The 22,813-nt window shown below is 36.4% G+C and overlaps 1 protein-coding gene across 41 annotated transcripts in view; it reads left to right on the top strand.

Annotated features, from left to right (window-relative positions):
- The window catches only part of GPHN (gephyrin), a 300,307-nt gene that overhangs the window by 189,134 nt on the left and 88,360 nt on the right, over window positions 1–22,813 (top strand). For 21 of the 41 annotated variants that reach the window (XM_074584942.1, XM_074584932.1, XM_074584936.1 and 18 more), the window contains 4 exons: window positions 1,620–1,686; window positions 5,827–6,099; window positions 7,360–7,467; window positions 11,940–12,074. In XM_074584942.1, the coding sequence (XP_074441043.1) occupies window positions 1,620–1,686; window positions 5,827–6,099; window positions 7,360–7,467; window positions 11,940–12,074 (583 nt within the window). The remainder of the gene's footprint in view (window positions 1–1,619; window positions 1,687–5,826; window positions 6,100–7,359; window positions 7,468–11,939; window positions 12,075–22,813) is intronic. The other 20 variants (XM_074584948.1, XM_074584951.1, XM_074584946.1 and 17 more) reach the window with 1 other exon arrangement.

Below are 22,813 nucleotides of genomic sequence, written 5' to 3'. Positions count from 1 at the left end.
CTTATCCCTGTATCCCAACCTTGGGGTTTCACCACTGATTTCATAAACAGTACAGAAAAGCAGGAGACACTCTTTACAACCTCAAAACAAAATCCAGTAATCTATTGCTGGATCAATGGGCCAAGGCCAACTGTATGAGGTTTAATAAGGCCAAGTGCCAGGTCCTGCATTTCGGTCACAACAACCCCAAGCAACGCTACAGGCTTGGGGAAGAGTGGCTGGAAAGCTGCCTGGCAGAAAAGGACCTGGGGGTGCTGGTGGATGGCCAGCTTAACATGAGCCAGCAGTGTGCCCAGGTGGCCAAGAAGGCCAACAGCATCCTGGCTTGTATCAGGAGTAGCATGGCCAGCAGGAGCAGGGAAGTGATCGTGCCTCTGTACTCGGCACTGGTGAGGCCTCACCTCGAGTACTGTGTCCAGTTCTGGGCCCCTCTGTACAAGAGGGACGTTGAAGTGCTGGAGCGTGTCCAGAGGAGAGCTACCAGGCTGGTGAGGGGTCTGGAGACCAGGTCATATGAGGAGAGGCTGAGGGAGCTGGGCATGTTTAGCTTGGAGAAGAGGAGGCTGAGGGGAGACCTCATTGCCCTCTACAACTACCTGAAAGGAGGTTGTAGAGAGGTGGGTGTTGGCCTCTTCTCCCAGATGAATAATGACAGGACCAGAGGAAATGGTCTGAAGTTGTGGCAGGGGAGGTTTAGATTAGATATTAGGAAGAATTACTTTACTGGAAGAGTGGTCAGGCACTGGAACAGCCTGCCCACGAGGTGGTTGAGTCTCCATCCCTAGAGGTATTTAAGAAACGTGTAGATTTGGCACTTCAGGGCATGCTCTAGTGGCAGAGATTGTAGGTTGTTTGGTTGGACTCGATGATCTTAAGGGTCCTTTCCAACCATGAAGATTCTGTGTAATATTTTTTTCTTTAAAAATATTTATCTAAAAGGAGGAAGAGGCAAACAACAGAAAGCATTCAACACTTAGGTGTCTAAGTTCAGCCCTTCATCAAGACCAAAGGAATTCCCTAAAGACAAAAAAAAAAAATAAATATAAAATCTTTTATCTTTGATAGTTGGTTTTGTCTTTTTTTTGAGGGGGAAGGAAAAACTATTGGGAAGAATTAGATATGGATTGCTTAAGTGCAATTTTCACTTGAGAATTGCTTCCTTCTGTGCTTTTCTTAAGTTGCATCTTTAAAAAAAAAAAAAGACATCTTTGAATTAATGCAACCAGCATGACTTATTATTTTTACCTGGCAAGGGAAATAGTGTTTGACACCATCAGTTACATTACATAGGAACCATGTGTATGAGCAAATAGGGACTATATGGATGCAAGTAAACAGTAGAATGAAGGGACCTACACAGATCTAAAAAAGATGGAAATCTAGCCAGTGTTTATACTATCCGTTAAATGTTAGACTCTGTCAGCCTTGTTCGATGCTTTTTCAGCTCAGCTTCTTCTGAGCTGTTTTATGAGAACATGATCAGCAAATATTTTTAGATGTTGGAAGTTGAGTTTACAAATTCTGATAAATCATAGAATTTGCCTTAAGTGCTGTGTTCTTGTTTCTACACTGGATAAAGTTGCATGCAAGAATTTCACTCTGGGTTTCTTTCTTTTCAGACCTGTGTGTGGAATCAGAGGGAAAACTCTCATAATTAATCTGCCAGGTAGCAAGAAAGGGTCACAGGTAAGAAGTGTTCTTACTGATCTGCTACTGAGGACCCATGATGAGTACCTCCCATTGTTCTGAATGGCAGAAAGTACCCACTACAACAAATTTTGCAAAAATGAATTGAAATGCATGTTCATATAACTGAACGCACCATCCCTCTCAGTCAGGGACAATACAATTCCGATCTGATTGAAGGCACTGTGTGACCAGGACAGCATTACATGTAATGCAAGAGCGCGCTTGCTGTAGTAGGCAGTGCTAATGAAGAGTCTAATGGTCTCTTACATTTCCTCCTCCTTCTTCTCTAGTCAGACTGTACCTGATCCCTGTGTTGCCTACAGCTTCCAAGAAAGCATTATTTTTCACATAAAAGTAATAGGAAGGCCTAGTGTGTGGTAGAATTTGATAGAGTCTGAAGAATAACCCCAATTTTGGTCAGCAAGAGGGAAAAAAGGAACATAATTTTTTAGAGTTTGAGGATTTTTATATCTTTTGGATGAGTATCAGACATTGCAGCCTTTAGACAGTTTATTTTCTTCCTGCATTTTACTCAGTTTGGACAGGGAAGTTAGGCTTTATGTTTTTATTCATGCTTACTTTCTGACTGTAGAGCTGAGAGAAACACAATTAAATGGAGGAATTTTGTGTGTGTGTGTGTGTGTGTGTTAGTAAGGCTGGATCTTTCCAGTGCTCGTTCTTTATGTCCAGTTGGCTGATAGATCCAGAAAAGCAGTCTTCTCCGCACAAGTATTGCTAAGCTGAATAGTGGGCTGTGCAACCCGATACAAAACTGCTAAGGTAGATCCCCCATCTATCACGAGAACGTGTTTCTCCAGAGATCAGACTATATCAGTGGCCTTGTTAAAAACTGTCTTTACCTGTGGCCTCTAACAAATGCATACCTGGTAGTTTATCAACGTCTTCTGAACCAGTAGTACCCAGTCACAAAGGAGACACTACTGATGTGTTCGGCAGCACAGCCCTGAAGTCACTGTTGATTGAAGGACTTATGTCTGGAGAGAAATAAAAAATGTTAATGAGGGCTGTCACCTGGAAGTTGAACAGGAAACATTTTGAATACCATTATCTTAAGCAGCCATCACAGGTTTTCAGATGCATTGTCTACATGTTTCAGTTCAAGGACTCAGTAAGCCCTTCCATGATTCTGCCATTCCTTAGAGCCTTTTTAGGAAAGCTAATGAGACTCTGTAATCGAAAAGAAATTTAAAAGCCTTCAAAACATGCAACAAGCATTGGAGAGGATGGTGAGGCAGGAGTATACCTACTTGAAAGCCTTCCACTTATGAGTGGGAAGTCATATGTATGTACGTCTATTTAACACAGCAGTGAGCACCACATCTTAGAGAACTGGTGCACCAGTAAGAAGATTTTTTCAGAAGTCTGTACTTCTTTTGTTGAATTATGAAAGAGAAGAAATAGCCTACAATGTGTTTTGTTGTGCTCAGTAGCACTCCTACCATGCTAGGTACAGAAAAAATTGTCATTTCCGGCCCTAAGGCACTCAGACTGAAGATAGTTAAATTGTAGAAAGAAGATGAGGAAAAGAAATGAAAAAATGTTAATAAGTATTTTAAAAATAGTTCAATATAAAGTAAGTAATAAAAAAGGTAATTCTGCTGGAAAAACAAAATGTCATATGATTTCATTGTACAAGATATAAGCAAGCTTTTTATAAACTGATGATGTATTTATTCCTGTCATGGTGATACTCTGTTCTGTCACAATATATTTTAATATGAAACATCTTTAAAGTATCATATTTCAGTAAAGATTTTTAAGATGAATAGTAGAGAAAATTGATCCATAATAGACTGTATCTCAAGAACCCAATAGGATGGGTCATTACCAGGAATTTCTCTTATGCCTCTCTTCTGTGACTTGCTGTTTTCCTTTCCATTGTATTAATACAATTAATACAATCTAGTATACATATTTCATTAATACAATACCAAAATATTAATAGAAAATGGCAGCAGCATAAATGCTCCATCTCAAAGATGGACACAATGTCGAACGCGTGTTCGCCTGAGAACATGGGTGTGGCATGTACCACTGAATCAAGATTGATAGAATACTTCCATTTTTGTGTTGTTCTGGTCTGTTTACTTTTCTTTTAGCCTTGCAAAAGGTATTAAATGTTATGAAAGAGGGCAAAGTGTGAAATTACCAGATGCTCATTGAATTCATTTGGTCTATGGCAATTTTCATAATAGTACTAACAGTTCCCTAAAACAAGGAGTTTTACAAATAGCATGAGCTTTTCAAGTACTTTGCTGGAAACCTATTCATCAACAGTCAAGCCAACAAGCCTTTATTTCAGTGGTAGGAGGGGAGGGACATGCTTCTCTAATGAGTTAATCATTAGTGTACTTTTTCATGATTTTTTGGTCAGTTCACAGATTGTTGTCCTTGTTTACCACTTACTTGAGGTCTACTTTTTTACTGAAATAATGCTGGTTGCATGCTTCAGTATGTTAAACCATTTTTAAAATAAAACTGTGGAGGCACAATAACTGAGGTTTGCAGTTAGATTAGAAATTATAATTCTTTATTATGTTTACAAGTATATTTTAATATATCTTCATTATATACAGCATCTTATGCTCATCCAGTTTACTCCAGTACTTCAGAGTGACAAATTGAATGTTTAAAGAATTTATAAATCTATGAAGTAGCTTGGCTTTTCATTTCTCTTAAAGGAGTGACTGAAAGGTGGGTTCTTATTTAGAAGCTTTGAGGAAATACAGTTTTTGTGAGTCATGTTTTTGATTTACAAAGTGGCTTATATAAACTTTAGTAATTTCTGATGAATAGTTTGCTCTTTGTTTTGTTTACATAGTCATTTTTATTTATTGAAAATATTTCTTACAATATCTATTTACAAAATGTTTATCATTAGTTATTTTCTGGATACTCTGAAGCATTGGAATATGTTTTTAAAAATCTACCTTACAATTGAAACAAAACTGAAAATTAAGTGCAACAAGAGGAATAATGTCAGCTTTTGCTGTCAACTTGTATGTTCCCTAACTGCACTGCTATGGCAATTCATTCTTGTGACCCTCATTTTCCAATAATGAACTGTTTATATGCATTCTGCTCAAATGACATTTCTGAGGTGCCTGGGAGGAGGACGAGAGACAGTAGTCATAAATTGAAGAAAGTAGCTTCCAGCTGGATAAAAAGGAAAAAAAAATCACTTTGAAGGTAATTAAGCATTAGAACAGGTTGTCAAGAAGGTTTGTGGAGTCTCTGTTCTTGGATTTTTTCAAGACTTTACTGAACAAAGCCCTAAGCAACCTGTCTGAATTTCATACTGACCCTGATATGAGCAGGAGCCTGCACGGTGTGACATCGTTATGTTCCTCTTTGATTTGATGAAATACTAGCGTATTTTAGCAGCAGAGGTGGCTATGTATGTGTATGCCCATTATGGAACAAGGACAGTTACACTATATCTGCATTTTTGCTTTCTCCAGCCATATAACATAAACTTTCTAATTGTTTTTAGGATCATAGAGCAAGGAGAGGATTGAAAAATAGATTATTTATGGAAAAAAATTTCTGAGTTACATAAAATTATAATGAATTCCGTGTAGTTTGTCATTCTTCCAGTTTATAGGATAAGTCCATGAATAAAAAAAGGGTATAATTATATAAAAGTATAATTATGGAAACCCTTATGAATTGTTCTCTAATTGTGAAGGAATATAGTAGGAATTATTTGAAGCTAATATCCCTGCAGGGATAGAGTTAATGTTTTTATTCTGAATTTTTGAATTTCTGTAGCATTCTGCCAACTGCTGTGAAATGGTTTCTGTATTATGTATTCATGAAAATTTAACTCTTGTTTCATGAAGTTTTAGTCCAATATTAGCTTAATTACAGTAGCCCTGTTGTACAACTTATTATATTTGCATGAAAAAAGGGCAAAAATGTATAGTCCCCAGTTCTAGTTCTGGGTTTGTTTTTCTACGTTCTGTGAGCTATTGCATAGGGCATTTAAGGTTTTATTTATGGTCGGGTGAAAAGATACATCTAAATCCCGAATATCGTTTAAGAGTAAATCTGAAAAATCCCGATTTGCTTCTGCAGGTGACTTTTCATAGTCCTTTCTCTTCTTGCTGTGCATAGGAATGCTTTCAGTTTATACTGCCAGCCCTACCTCATGCCATTGATCTTTTGCGGGATGCCATTGTAAAAGTAAAGGAGGTACACGATGAGCTTGAAGATCTACCTTCACCACCACCACCTCTTTCTCCTCCTCCAACCACCAGCCCTCACAAGCAGACAGAAGACAAAGGAGTACAGTGTGAGGAAGAGGAGGAAGAGAAGAAGGATAGTGGAGTTGCCTCGACAGAGGACAGTTCTTCTTCACATATAACAGCAGCAGCCATTGCAGCTAAGGTGAGTCTGGCTTGTTTCCCTAAGAGACCCTTTAGTTTCTATCTATCTCAGGTACTTTCCACCAATGTTCATTTGCATGGTAAGACTATACATAGCTGTCTGTGTCATCAAACAGATGTATTTTAGATACGTTTTGTTGAAATATAGCTTCTTAAAAAAAATATTAATCCTGATCTCAAATTTCAGTGGGAGATTGTTTACTATGTTGATGATAACACGCGTTTTTATGATACCATTCTGATGTGACAGACATTTTTAGCAGTTTTCTTTAATTCAAGGTACTCACACGCCTGAACATGCAAAGTCCAAGCCACCCAATAAGTAGGTGGCTTATTAAGGAATCACAACAAAATTTTCTAAGCTATAGTATCTATTTTGAAAAGAACATGTTGATAAAAAGTATCGCAGATAGTTAGCAGGTTAAGTAATGAGCTATCCAGACTACTGTATTCCAGTGTGCATGTCTGAGTAAGAGATGTGAAATTCTGCCACAAAACTAAATGTCGTCACATTGTCTTTATAGCCTTGCTGTAATCAGTAATCATAGATCAACATTACTCGAACCAAAATAATAAATTTGAGACTACAAAAGGACAAAATTAGATAACACTTGCAAATTATTTCAGTTCAAATTTTAAATGTTTTCCAAAGAAATATCATATTATTTGAAGCAATATACAAATACTTACCTCAGTTTTATGTCTTCAGTTTTCAAATGGAAAGACAATGGATTCCTATGTGTTGGGAACAGGTTTTTTCCAAACCGCTTTGTTCTATATTTACTCCACAAATTGTGCTTTTAAGTCTTATTATGCGAATTAAAAGTCTAAGTAACTCAAAATTATATTAAACAATTTCTAAACCAAAGCAGCAATATTCTAACTCCAGAAATGTGAATTCAGGTCTGAGACATCTTGACATTTCTAAGACAGCTGCAGCTGGAGATCATCTCCTCTTGTACAGAAAATCCTGATTACATATATCTTTACAGGGATGAATTAAGGTAATTATTACTTGCAAGTTTCAGTTTTTATTAATGCAAATTTTAAATTGATTAATTTCTTTTGATATAGGCAAAGGTAAATAATATGTGCAATTTTTAAAGGCAGAAAGTACCTGAGATCTAAACTGGCTGTGTTCATATGAGCTTGGCATTTCAGTGTCACGCTTGTTTTCACCTCATTCCCTTTCGATCATTTGCTTGTGTAGTTTCATGTTTTCCTGTCACTGTATTCATAGCTGTTATGTGTTGTGCATTAGAAGCATCCATCCTACACCAGTTCAGCTGTTATCATGGCAAAAGGTGAACAGCCCATCCCTGGTCTCATCAGTTATTGCCATCACGCAGCAGGCAGTGCAGGAGAACCGGTAAGAGACACTTCCAAGAGGCTTTTGCACTAACAGTAGCTAAAAATACACTGCCTGCCTCCTAGTCTGCTGTGTGGACAGACAGTGTTACTTACTTTCTTCTAACAAAGAACATGCTTTTAGAGAACATGCTACAGAAAATATTCTGTTTAAGATACAGGGCTAAACAAGGTAAAGTTTGTGTGCGTTGTCAGTTTGAATCATTTGGCTGCTGAGATAATCATTGCTATAAAGCCTGTGTTTCTGATTAGTCATCGGCTTTATCATCTAATATACTCAATAATTGAATATAATTAAAATGATGTCCTAAAATTATTGCTTTAGAGCTATGATATTTTGGTAACTTTTCCCCCTTCATTTGCCTTGCTTTGCTGCTTTTTCTTGATAGTTTGTTTGTCAACATAATACAGCATTTGCACTGGGTGTTCATAGTTTGCTTTCATCACTTGCAGTTTCTCTCTTATTTTTATATTCTGTTTAGAAGTAGAATGTCTCAGACACAGAAGAAAAGACTTGAGAAGTCAGGATACGGTGGACTTACCATAAATTACTGGATTTTAGTGAATAGTAGGCAACTATTTCAGTGAATGGTAGAAAGGACTTCGTTTATTATAACCCAGAGGTTATAACTCGGGCTCTAACAAAATACTGTACTTTATTTTTTATCTCCCAAAGGTTTAGTTTAGGCTTGAATCAAGATAGAATAATGGCCACAGTATCATCAGGAATGAAATGTAATTTACTTTATTCGTAACTGTAGGTTAGAGAAACCTGAGGAAGGCAGCTGGCCTAGAAAGAGTTGTGCTGCCTGACCCATTCATTCCATGTCAGCCAGCAAACAGTGTGCAAGTTCTTCGGAAAATACGTCACTAGATTCAATGACCAGAGGCTGCACTTTCTTGTTCCATTAGGCAAATAGTCATTTAAACCATCAATCAAATAGCGTAACACCTCTGTATTTAAAACATAATGACCGTGTCTGTTGAAAAGTCACTTAGGAAATGTGGAGGCTTTAAAGTTCACACACCTGATGATAAAGCTATATATGTGTACACACATATATACACACATTTATTCCAGTAGTTGCATTTTTTTGAGTTGAGATTACTAAACTAGAATTGGCACCATATTCTTCAGTATCATTAAAACAGTGAATTCAGCCTCTCTGAAGCATGCTGTTAAGCTGTCATCCAGATTTCTGTGCCCTTTTCTTGAGATATTTTTTTGTGCATTCTATAATCCAAATCAGAACTTCAAACTCAGCAGGAAGTGGCTACGTTTTCAGAAGATTGTTGGGTTTTTTTAAGCTGTCCCTTCTCTATGTTTTTAAGATATTTTTCCTCACGTATAACAATCATAGTTATTACCATCTACAGCTTGGTTTTTTTAGTACCTCACCAGCACTGTCAGTCTTTGTTCCAGTCCCGGGCAAAAGAAAATAAAGAGCTCATATCTTTTCCTTTGTCTCCTTCTTGTCAGCACTTGGTTCTGAGTTTGAAAACACAAATATTTAGACTGATATATAAGTACTTCTGGAAAAGATCATATCAGATAAAAATTTGTAGAAGCAATGACTGATGGATATGGTGGATGTCTTTCTCTGCCACTTTGTTCATTTCTCATTTGTTTCTTTCTCCAACAGTATGTTTCAACAGGTTTTCCACTCCAGCTAATGCAAACAGAAACTATTTTCACTGAACTTAGGGTTTTATGGTACACCATTTAGAGTTTTGAGATGTCTCCCCTCTATTAAATTTGTTTGAAACTGGCAAGTGAGTTGAAAAATTTTAGAGGGAGACATCATAAATACTCAGAGTGTGACTTCGTGAAAGTTGAAAAAAAAAAAAATAATCTATTCAAAACACAATAATATTCCTGCCCTTCCTTATTGCAGATTTCCAGGCTCCAGGAAACACAGAAATTTCTTAAGAGTTTAGGAAGAAATTCTTTACTGTGAGGGTGGCGAGGCACTGGAACAGGTTGCCCAGAGGAGCTGTGGGTGCACCATCCCTGGAAGTGTTGAAGGCCAGGCTGGATGGGGCTTTGAGCAACCTGATCTAGTGGGAGGTGTCCCTGCCCAGGGCAGGGGGGTTGGAACTAGGTAATCTTTAAGGTCCCTGCCAACTCTAACCATTCTATGATTCTGTGACTGCAAATTGTTTGCATGATCAGAATATCATTGTCCCTCTTTACCTCTATTTATAGTACATCTGTAACATGCCATTTGCAAATCTGAGTACTCCAAGAAGATACCAGTTAGGCACTGTTTCTGGAGAGGAAGCTATCCCCAGCAAAACTGTCTGGAGTGAAGGGAAACTCTGCTGATTTCATGATTTGTAGTGGAAATTGCATCAGAAGTTACTTAGCCTTGCAAGATCTTCTGAGTTAAGTTGGTGTCTTTTAAGTGCGGACAGAAGTTGACAGGCAAAAAATACTCTCAGGTGTAGAGGAAGGTTTATGGTAAAATAAGATCCCCTGGGTATAACCGAGTATCTTTAAGTCAAGGTTCCTAAGTTAGGAACTCCTAAGGAGTTATTTCCCAGTAGCTTCTGTTTGCCCTAGAGCCTTACAAGGCAAAAACGCTCAAAATGCCTACATGCAGACTTTGTCCAGCATCTCCATTTTAAAAAAAAACAAACCCTGATTGGAAATGTCCAATGTTAGTGGTTCTTCATTTCTTGCTTCCTTTTCTTGTCTGCTAATGCCATTTCCCCCAAACATGGATGTTCTTTTGGTGGTTCTCTTGGAACTTGAACATCAGGCTGAGATAAGAAATTCTTAATGAGGAGAAAGATGTTAAAATATGTGTACATATATTCCTTCAAACATCTGAATTCCTACATTTTCTTGTCTGTTGTGATAGGAAAGTGAATTGCAGGAAGTAAGAGCAATCTGATCTGTTAGAAGTGCTGCCTCTGAAAAAGGAAGAGGTTAAAATCATGAAAATAAAATGAGAATAAGCCTTTGTAAAGAGTGTGTTACAGCGGAATATCTGCTGCATTTTGTGTTGTAGTTAGAGTTCAGTTCTCCTGGCTGAGGTATTTATCATTTGTATGTCTTACCATTTTACAAAAAAAATTAATCATTGTTAAACTAGCAATCTAGTCAGTTGTAAAGCTGGTGTGATATCCGCATAGCTGGGCCCAAAAACTGCAGTAATAAGAAGCAGCAGACTTTCTATTAAAGCTAAGAGAAGCTTTATGCTTAAATGCATTCTTCTACCTCTTTTCTTTGGAACTGATGATAAAAATGAACAGAGGAGACAGACAATAAAAAATAATGATGGATTCACTTTTATAACTGAAAATATGACCATTTTCTCACTATTGTGAGTTGGCGCAATTCCATTTATTTATGTGGCTTAATAATACCAGCTAAAGGATCTGTCCCTAAAATTCCAGCTAGAATCATAGAATAGAACCATAGAATAGTTTGGGTTGGAAGGAACCTTTAAAGGTCATCTAGTCCAACCCTCCTTGGCAACTACATCAGCCAATTCCCTCAGGACTCTGGGATGCATCTTGTCAGGTCCCATAGACTTAGGTATTTTCAGGTTCCTCAGGTGGTCACAAACCTGATCTTCTCTTACAGTGGGAGGGACTTCGCTTCCTCAGTCCCTGCCTTGAGGTCCATCCACTTGAGAGGTGTGGAGAGAGAGGTTGCCAGTGACAACTGAGGAAAAAAAGTTGTTGAGTTACCTCAGCTTTCTCCTCGTCTGTTGTTACCAGTTTGCCAGTTGTGTTCATCAGGGGTGGTACGCTTTCCTAGCTGGCCTTCTAATACATTATGTGGGGGAAAAAGAAAAGATGGACTTTTTGGTTTTCCCTTCAGAATGCATTTTTAACCAAGTGTTGACTTTGGATGGTGGTTTCCAGTGCTTTTGCCTGTACTCCCTCCGGAGAGGCCTGTAGCTTTTGCAGCACAAACCTTGCATCAAGAATTTTTGTAGCCGAAGTAGTCTTCAGTACATGTAATGACTGTACATTTACTCACTGCGTGACATTTCTTATGAGAAATTTTCTCACTGCATGACATTTCTTCAGAGGGTTTCAGTCATTGCTAATAAGTGGGTTTCTGTTCAGAATATTGTCGCCTAGTTAGAGAATGGGAAGTCTGTCTCCTTTTCAGGCCACAGTAGAAATCGCTGTTGGTCATTGTTGGGTTTGAAACAGAGGCTTAAGAGGAAAAACATTACTTTCTTATTATTTCCTGTCGTACTATGTCAGATTCATAGGTTTTTCAGGACTAATAGTATGTTCCAGGTTACTTCAGTTAGAATGTGATTTTACGTATTTGCTCGGTATGTGTTACTGAAAGGATGAGAACATGCCATTAACCGCTGCCAGCGCTGCATATGAGGAGGTATGCAAACTGAGTAGTGGGATATTCCTACATTTTTGATGTAAGGTTTTGAGTAAGTTTTAAATACAGTATATTTTTTTACTATTAATTCCATCTCTCTCCTTTTTAAGATTCCAGATTCCATCATCTCTCGTGGTGTTCAGGTGCTCCCACGTGATACAGCCTCCCTCAGTACTACTCCTTCAGAATCTCCTCGTGCCCAGGCCACCTCTCGTCTCTCCACTGCATCCTGCCCAACACCAAAAGTAAGTACATTTATGCCTTGCAAGCTCCATGCTCAGACATACAATCTATCAGAGTAATGTATTGCTTCTGCTGAACAAGGTTGGTTCGCATGCGAGGGTTGTATCATTCTAAGTAATAGATGCAAATAAATGATATAAAAATAAATAAAATGCAAGACAGTATAGTTCATTCCATGTGTACTGTTGCACAATTTAATGTGTGGGTCCACCAACACGTTATAGTTACTGAAGTTTTGTGTTATCTCTTGCAATTATCAATCATGAATATGAAATTGTTAACACCTTGAATGTCTTTAATAATCCCAAGGAACACAGATAATCCTGACACTAAGTAAGAACGTTAAGCAAGCAGTATTTTGTCAACAAAATGTATGTGCAAATTACTAGCCTGGGCTGGGGCAGTTCTGTGTCCCACTTTATTATTGTTCAGTTTAAGGCACTTTCAAACCAACTGGTTTTGGTCAAACTTAGATATTTGCTGCCTGACATTTGTAAACAAAAAACAGCCTAAATTGAACAGAAAGAAAGTTTTAATGCCAACCTTGTGGGTTTATTATTCAGTTCTTACTGATTAAGCTGTACTATTTAATCATTAAGGTGAACTCTGTTATGTTCTTTTTTTATCAAAAAACTAAGTGAATTGACGAGTGGCAAGGCCTGTAATGTTTACCTTCCGCAGGGTTCCTTTCAGCAGAAGAAAACTCTTTCTGAATTCACTTTGTGTGTTCACATCACAAAGATCTTTCTGTGGCACCAGATGCTGACATACTAATAGACCCGTAGCAGATGGCAAACACTAACATTCTTCCTCATCTAATTCATGATCCTTGAAGATTATTCTGCTTGCTGTAGTGATTGCCAACATCTGCTAGTTCTTCTTTCCTGCTGTTTCATTCTTTTCTGTCAGCAAACAAGATTTATTGGCAACCACCCGTAGAAATGTTTTGGTTTAGCCTATGGGAATGTTTTATGCAGTTCTCACCTTCACTGTGATAGAATCAAAATTATTCTGACGGACAGCATACTTGAGCTTCATTATATAGTCTACTTTTCTTAAGAAGATGTTCAGTGTATTCTACCTGCAAGCGTCTCCTTCATTTCTTTGATAAAAAATTGTCACTTGTCTGATGGCATCAAAAAATAAAAAGTTGGAGTTATTTCTTTAGAACACTCAGAGCAGAAGAGCTATACGAAACAGAGAAACTGCACTGAGTTTTATGCCTGTTGACAAAACAAAAGAGTCCAAAGAAAACCAAAGGAGACTAGGCATAAAAACAGAGACAGCACTGCTAAGAAATAGCTGTAGATGAAGCCTATATATTTTCAGGAAGGTTATCACAATGGGAAGGAGTAAAGCTTATCTGCTGTGAAGCAGAAAGCACTCCTCTAGACTATGTTCAAAGATTCAGAGATTCCAGAAGAAAACTATAAGAACTTTGGAACAGATTAAAAATCTGAAATTCTTCTTTGGGAAATTAGTTGAGATGAGCTCTTACCATAACTGGATCATGCTTTGGTATTTCCTGTTAAGCCCTGTTTTTCATGTGTTACTGTAAAATCAGATTTTGTTCAAAATGTGTGAGACCAAACCACTTTTATAAAAGGAATTGCCATGCAACATCTAGCTAGTCTAGCTTTTCTCTGGTGTCTTTCAAAAGCCGGTGGTACAAACTGATATAGGGAAAGATCTAGGAAATCCCAACTGGAAAATAAACTTGAAGCATGGTCTTACCTGTTCCTATTACCTAAAGGTTGGATTTTGCACAAAAGTATAAGCTTCTTTGCCACTTACAGAGCTCTTAGTTCATTTTACCTATTACTTTTAAAAAAACAAACTACTTGTTATCTTTTTATTCAGTCCTTTCCAGGACCCTCAAGTTCTCAAACATCATCTGAATTTGTAAAGAAATATGGTTCATTCGTATTCTTCAAGACTGTCAATATGTCTAAGTGTCTTCACTTTCTGTGGTTTTCCTTCTGGATCCTGGCTTTCTAATAATGCAGTATGAATTAAATTTACACTGGACCTCTGCACAGTAGTGAGAATAAAGTTAAATTGTACTTCAGCATCCAGTTGATATTCCAGGGTGGAGTTTTTTTCCTTCTTTAATCTGCATGTGTGTATCTCTTCAATGTTCTCATTTGCTGCTTTAAGAACTCATTTCAGGGCTCCAAAACATGTATATGTGAAACGAAACAAAGGAGAGGAAGTTTCAGCAAAAAAAATATTTTGTTTTCTTTGATTATGCATATTGTTTGGAGCAGTGGTCTAGACATAGAACTAGTGGCACTGTATTTCTTTGTCAATTACATATTCCAGGTTACTTTGTTATACCATTTTCTTGTTGTATTTTTTTTTTGTCCTAAATGTACATAAACCCTTACATCTCTCTTACTGAATTTGCTGAATAGCAGAAAGTTGTGTGCGTGTCTCAGCAAAAAAAAGTAATCAAGCTTCTGCAATGACGGGAGCACTTCTGTTGAATGAAAGTAAGTAGGAGGTTACTAATGCATGGTGGGGGTATTGGAGAGAAGGTATGGGAGAGTGCATTACTAATACTCCTGGTTGATACGTTAGGAGAAGTCTTTACCTTTTCATAATTATATTTAGGAAAATCTAATGTTGTTTATATACACACACAGATCATGTAGACAAAATACAACATTTAATTTTAAGTTTGCTTTACTGTTTACATTTATCCTGCATGTTCTCTGAAAATCTCTGTTTCTAACAAAGTAGTAAATGATGAATATTGAGTTTGAACCTGTACATTTCAATCAGTCCTCAAAAGTTTAATTTCCTGATAAAAGAACTAATTATATTTTCCACTGTAGCCCCTTGGGAGGGCAGAACTTCTCAAGACAAATTTCCATTGGGACTACTCTGTCTATCATTAGGTATATCCCCAAAACTACACAAACTTGCTTTTGTTAGCTTTTAATAAATCTCTGTAGAACACCTTCCTTGTTCTCTAAATTGCACTTGAGTTTCAAGCAAGATCGACTGCGGCTCAAAGAGCATTTAAACCGTATTTATAGTAGATGGATTCAGATATAGAAGCAATCTAAGTTTTACTCAGGGGAAAACTGCACTAACAGTCCTCCCTTTTTCAGTCATTCAACCATAAAGTTGATAGTGATTGTGACAGATGTTTTTATCTTCTACAATATAGTTTTGGTCTTTTTAAAGTTTTACTGCTTTCTCAACAAGGCTAGATGAATTTGCTGAATACTCACATGACAAAAGTTTAGGATGACGCAACGTGGCTTGCAAGTTTTTCTTGTCATTTCCAGTAGCTGCTCAGATTCTAAGATGTTTCTGTGGTTTTTTGTATGTTTGTGGTTGGCGTTTTCATGAGGTTAAATGCAATGCTCTTCTCAGATACAAAAGCAGTACACTACATAGTGTAAAATACCTTTTACAAATACGGATGATTTTTTTTATGTTTGCATTATTGTTGAAGCTTGGGGCTTTTTTTAAACTTACAGTATAAAATTTTAGTTCTGTAACTTCAGATAACGTAAAGAATATATCCAGTGCAAATCACTGCGTCAGTCCTTCAAAATTCTAATTTCATTCTACTTTTAGGGACATGCTATTAGTATAAAAGAAAATTACAGCTTTCAAGTTGAAGTCTTCGCATCTCCCATACATAAATGACATAATCAATATTTAATTTTTGGCGATGTTGCGTGTCAAAGTCAAATGAAGCAGATACAGAAGACAAGGGACGGGTTTTAAATTATCACCAGGATTACATTTCAGTGACAAGAGGTGTTCAAAGTATTTCACTTTGCAAGATCATAAGTCTCATTGATGTTCAGTTCTTCCACTTCAGTGTGTAACGTTTCTTTCGGTGTTACCTTTGATCATGAAGGTTCCTAAGGAACTTGTTATAGTACTTATAAGAGGAGAGCATTTTTTCTTTTTCCATCTTGCTGCTTCATTCACAACACTCCTTATATTCTGCTTAAGAAAAAGTTTCTCTTTACTTGCTGGTTAGCTATCCCTTCCCTAGCTATCCATTTTTTAGTTACACTGAATCAGACAAAACCCTTGGTGGTGGTATTACATCCTTACCTATTTGTAGTTGTGATAGATAGCTTTTAATTCCTACATGAGAAGAGTATATGGGTTCTATCTTACAGCTAAAATGAGCAAGCAAGGCTACTTTTCAGTTTTTCCAGATTCTAGCAAAATGGTCATCTTCACTATCTATTGCTCCATCCACACCTTATTTGTAGCATAGTACATTTAATTCTGCTAGTTGATCACTTTCTGTAACTTTCTATAGCTGTCTCCTATTAAGAAATGTTATCTTTATCATTCGTATGTTGACATTCACCAAAAGACCTAATATTCCTAATATAAAAAGTATGATACTTGTATGTAAATGTTTCAATTGCAGAGAATTTCTGAAATGAAAAAGCCTAGAAAAATACATTAATTTAAAAAAATAAAAAAGAAATAAAAAGCTAATGAGAATTATTTCTGTGGCAGATTTTTTTTTTTATCTCAATCATCTTTCATGCTTGCTACCAATGAAAAGTGATGCTTTGAACGCCTTCTGTCATAAACCATAGCTTTAATGTTGTATGTGCACGTTGGTGCAAGTTTTATACACAGTCAAATGTGTTACAAATTAATACTAAATCTAATTATGATTTATGTTTTCAGTCAAGTGATGTTACTTTTAATATACAACTACTATGTGAAGTAATGACATTAGCAGATAGGAGCACGTAGACTTGGGAAGATGCTTTTGTATCAATTATTGTTACACATTTTTCTGTAGAAATATTAAGAATTTTTCAGTAGAAGAAAGGTCAGGTTGCTTACCAGAAATTCTTAGTTAATAATAAGATGCTGTTTGGTATTTGGCAAGCTGTAGTTTTATCCATGGGGTAGATATTTTGTGTACATTGAGTGCATGAAATTTTATATTTATTATCTTGATTCCTACTATTTCTTCTTAATGTAGTCATCAAGGTGAAAACAATATGGCAAGTATATGAATATATTTTAAAGTTTGTGTGCATACACTGAATTCCCAAGTAAAGTTTGTTTCTTTTTTATGTATTAAGTTTGCATATGCCGTAGTTTTTTCTACCTAGGAACTTGCTTGAGTAACAAGCAAGTGCTTTGGCACAGCTATTTAGCTGTGATATGTTTGAAGAGCTTGGAAAAGTGGGCAGGATGTTTTAAATTGTTAGGGTGATCTAAGTAGGTAAAATCACATCTGTTTTGGTTAGTACCAAAATAGAACCATCAAGTCTCTTGAATAAAGACTTGTGTTGTCAAGTTTAAGCTGAACATTGAATTTCACTAGAGGTACTTACTTGACTTAGTTTTATTTATTGAATAGCTGTTTTACAAGTTGTACCATATTCATTGGTAACTGGAATCTATATTAAATAGTATAGCAGTGCCAAAATCCAGTTCCCTTCCTTGTCTCGTGCCCAAGAACTGTTTATAGCAGGGCTAAAGAAGGATGTTAGAGTAGTTGTGAAGTGGCTACCTATACCAGTCCAGAGCATCCAGAACAATTATTGAATTCATAGAATCACTACTTTTGAGACCTGTTATATACTGAATCATATGCAGAAGCACTGATGTCCAAAATTTCCCTACATTTCTCTTTCTTAGTAACCTGTTGGTGTTTTATTAAGCTACAGAATTCCGTTCTTTTCCTGAGTCCAGTGAAACTTTCAAACATGTCAGAAACAAGCTTCTCAGTCTTTCCCTGAAAATAATTATTTTTTCAAATTGTAACTATTCCGCATGTGTATCCCTCCAGAAGAGAATAATCTTTCAGTACAGACATCTCAGCTCACACACGCATTACATGAGTTCTGATCTATGTATACTTATGCTGCATCAGCTTATCACTTCCTGCTTGAAATGTTTTTTTCAAATTGTGATAACTTTAGTTTGGCATTACTTTAAGAAAAGGAAAAGATGTGCATCCTTCTCGTATTAGTTTTCTTACCCACACCTTTTCAGTTTCTATCCAAAATAAATCTCTGGTTTGAAGTCTGATGTATCACAAGATGAGGGATTTTGGGTTTAGTTTGGTTTGGTTTGTTTCTTTCCAAACAGCAACGTAGTTACATCTGTCTTTCATCCAGTTTCTTCCTTTAGAAATTACTGGGAATTCCCCTTTACAGAAATATTTGCTAGCTCCATTTTCAATATATCTATTTCTGCTCTGGTCACTGATGCTTGTTGGTGCCTGATGATCATTTTGATGTCTTGCTGGAGTTGGCCTCCTAGAGCAATATTAACTTCCTATCTCCATTCACTCACTTTTCCCTGGGAATATTATTTCTTATTACCTGTGACAACTGATTTATTTTTGTTTCTTCATGAAGTATGGCTTCAAGAGTAAAACTACGCATCTATGTGCTGAATTTTCATAGAGCCATATGTTCTGTTTGTAGGAATTTGGTTTTCCGCAATTCCTCTTTTTTAGTGTCTCAGTTGCTGCTAATTTGTAATTTCAGCCATTCATACATTAACCTGATCCTAATCAACAGCTCAGGTGTGGGCAGGCTTGCTTCTGTTCCTTCACTGACTATTGACATAATAAATAATCCTCATCGCCTACTGCTGTGTTCTTTTTTTGATAAAAGGATCAGAAATTTCAAAAACGTACTTGCAAGGATAGACAGCATTCCTTTTTCTTTTAGTTGTTTCTTTCTTATTATAATAAATAATTTATTGATGGTGCGGCAAATTTCATTGCCAGGTATTCCAGGAGAGGTAGGTGATGTTATTTTAAAACAAAATGGATTTCAGTCACACTTTCATACCTACATACTCAAGAGCACAAAGATACATGCATTCAGTAGTCTGTCCAGCGTTCAGGCATTCATATATGTGTACCCACCTGGTCTGGTCAGGATTCCTTGAAATGGTGTATAGGATGTGGGGCACCAGCTACCAAGTCCTCTACAACTTCTCTTTCTTACACTGGTATCCATGAAGTCACTGTTTAGATGTCTTTTATATTCTTCAGGAGCTGATAGTTAAGAGGATATTTGTCTCTCCATCTGGTTCCACCTCTTGAATATGTAAGATTTGCTTGCTGTCCTGTGTTCTCCTTATCTAAATCTACTTTTTATTATTCCAACATCATCTCTCTAGTGGCTCAACTCTTTGTTTTGGTCTGTAAATCATTTTAGGTTGTCTAGTTTTACTGATTGGGTATCCCAGAAACTGCATGAAGTGCTGTGAACTAAATGAACTACTGATTTGTATGCCATCAACATGTTTTTCTTGTATCCCTTCTGCTCTGCTTTCTGGTGCTTCCACATCTATACATTTCCATTTTTTCTCTACCACTCTTAATATATCTGTTATTCAAGGAGTATTCTTATGCAGAAGTATATATTAGCTTGCTATTGAAGCAAGCTACTTGCATGTCACATCCTGATATCATATCATGCTTCTACAGATACGCAGTATAATAATGTCCCATTTCATGTGCACATGCAACCCAAAGTGCTGTAAAAAGTGGTGGTAGTCTAGCAGCAGCAAGCAGATATTTGTTTACAGGAACCAAAACTGAAATTTTGACCAGGAAAGCTATTTTAAGGCATGCACGTTCCTGTGATTAAGGTATCATCTGCAGTAAAAGTTCACTGGTTCCATCACAGAAGTAGGTAGCGTCTACCTTATGCAAGATGTGAGAGGGAAGCAAGAATCTAAAGCATGGACATTGCTGTTCTCATGGATGATGTAAATATGGAATTGCTTTCAAGTTGTAGGTTCTTTAACGAGTGTACTAGTAGTCCCTGAGTCCAGTTTCACCTTTGAAAAGGTTTTTAGGAAATAAGGGAGTTAAAACTAAAAGGAACCTCCTGGTTCTTTGAATCTTACCTCCTATTTCAGGCGATATCTAATACTATATAATGTTGTAATATGTAATACCATCTAAGACTGGCAAACTAAAATTAGTTTTCCCTTCTGCACGGCTGTCTCCAGCCTTGTTTTAGAACCTCACTATCTCATTGGTCAGTCTGCACTCAGTTGCCTTTGTGCCACTGTTGGCCTTTTAACTTAAATAAGGCAAATCTTTTCTTGATTATGTATTCATTCCTCATACAGACTTATAAAGGGGAGGCATCAAAACTTTCAGATTTCATTTTTATGGATTAACAAAGTCAAACACCTTCATTTTCATCCTTGTAAAAAAGACTCCTGCAGAAATCTTTTTCTGTATTTGTTAAAGATTTCACCTTCCTTGCAGTGATCAAAACTGTGTATCTACTTGTATGAGATTTTACTGGTGCTCTGTACAATGGATTTATAATCTTTTTTTCCAACTGTTAAGTGCTTGTCTATGTAGCAAAGATGCTTGTTTGTTCAGAAGTTTGTGTTAAATTTCACTCAATTTCTTTTACAGCAGTCTTCAATGTTATTAAATACCTGGTGATGAGATTACTTCAATAATTCTGTAATGATGATGCCTCCCATATTTACCTGAGAGCACCTTTAACTTTTGTGTCAAAATCATCATTGAAAATACTATCTGTGGTCAGTTTCTACATCACTCATCTGCAAGCTACATTTATAACTTCTCTTCCACCTGTTCCTCTTTCAGCAAAACATATTGTTACCTTGAACTAGCAATTTCCTTGCCCTCCCAACAATTCTATTTTTTACTATTTTTTGTGTCCTGCCTGTCTATTTATAAAAGCAGTTGCCTCATCAAAAGTAATACAGTTTTATAATAATCCTTATTGATTACTATTGATTCCTATTCTGTGTATTACTAACCTTAACCAAAATTCAGGCAAGGAATTATTTTTCATTGCCTAGTTTACAATTGATATCTTCCCAACCTCAAAGGATAGCATTTCTACTTTCTCTTTTTCTGTTTGTATGTTTAAGGAATATTTTACTCCTTGTTTTAAATTCCTTTAAATTCATTTTGTACTTAATGGTTTCTAGCTGAGACACAATACTATCTTTTACTTTCATGGCTCCCAGGCTCTCTGTCTAGACCTAGTAGCCTTCTTGGCATGGTTTTTTGTTCTTCTCCACTCAAGAAAACAGAGGCAAAGTATTTCAAGAATTTATTTTGGCTGTCTGTCAAAGTATCTTCAGTTAGAATGGTAATTTTGCAAAAGGCTGATGAAAGGTGGTCTCCCTTGGTAGATAAAACTGTTGTCTGTTGATACAGAAAAGTGTATTTTTCAAGATCAGTCTTATTTGGATTGAGTACCTGGTCACATTGGATTTATTGCATCCATATTAAAATACTTCTCATTTGAGAGCAAGTCTATCTTCATTTAGTCAAGCAATTAGGCAATTTCATTATAGTATGAAACTATGAAGTCATTCTTGATCTGATGTGATTAAAAAAACAACTATCCAGGAAGTTAGTTATCTAAAAAATAGACCGAGCCTGAATGCAAGGCTCATATAGATCATTTACTCTAGAATGCCTGTGTGTGTTGTCAGCTGGCTTTACATGGATCTTATAAGATACCTTTTACAAGACATACATGACATAGATCTTATCTCAATTTTGAGAATTTTTTGTAATACCTCTTTTATATCAAAGTCTTGTTTCTGGTATCTTTTTTTGCCCGAGCAGATAGGCTTTCTCTTTTACAAAAAGCTGGTTCTCAGAATCATGTTACCCTTGCATTTATAGGTCAGCACAGCAATGTGTCAAATACGAATATAGTCATTCATCTATTTGTCTTTCCAAGAAAGAAAAGACAAGACATTGTCGTTTAGCACTTAGCCTGAGCAATTGCTATCAGAATTTGAGTTTAATTCCTTAAGTAGATTCTTACATCATAGTGATTACCCAAATTCTTAAACCGTAGGTACTTTTAGCAAGTATTTCCCCCAAAGGTTTTGAGAAAAAGTTACAAGATGCTTTAGCATTCTTCTGCCAAGTTCACATGCATTATTTTCTGTCTGGAAAAGGAGAACATTCATCCTACTTAGTATGTGGCCTAATGCTCTCACTTATACCTATTGATGTGTGTAATCCTCATTCTGTGCCTCTCTATTCCTCAGGATGATTTAAAAAAAAAAAAAAAAAATCTGTTCATATGTGTGTATGCATAATCTTTGATCACAGCTGAGCCTAGGTGCTGTGTCACCATACCAGAGGAGTATGGGTGCACTCTATCAATGCTGGTTTACTTGCCTTTTTGGTGTAGTTCTACTCCATTTGTTCTAAGTGCAATAAATGACAGTTTAGAGTACCTCAAATGAACAGTAGCCATTAAGCAATGAGAGGAGGTAACCCCTATAGCCAATTTATCCAAAAAGGTTGGAAAACATTATTATAATCCTTACCATACCAAGTCCATTCCATTAAATAGTCCTGTTTGTCACAATCACTAAACATGAACAAACAGTACTAAGAGATGAGAAAACAAAGGTGATGAAAAAGATAATGGTTTTTAAAATAAAAAAAAACAAACAGTTGTCAATCTTCTGTCTAGCCTTCTCATAAACAACCATTCTAAATTTGTTAATACAGTTAATCCTTTTAAATTCAACTTCTTTGTCTGCTTACCCCCTAATTACCTTCTTTCTCACAAGGTATGTTAGAATCCCTTTATTTTGTAACTAATGTAAGATTTAGGTGTTAATAATATTTTTTTCTACATTTCTGTCTTTGTAAAATTAATTAACTGTAGCAGCACAAATCATGACAAAATTCTGATGACATGTTAAAATCTGACTTCAAAATTGTGTGACCATGAAG

The sequence above is a fragment of the Larus michahellis genome, chromosome 4 (assembly GCF_964199755.1).
Source record: "Larus michahellis chromosome 4, bLarMic1.1, whole genome shotgun sequence".
Lineage (NCBI taxonomy): Eukaryota > Metazoa > Chordata > Aves > Charadriiformes > Laridae > Larus > Larus michahellis.
Note: the sequence above shows the minus strand (reverse complement) of the source record. Positions and strands in the feature narration are given on the sequence as shown.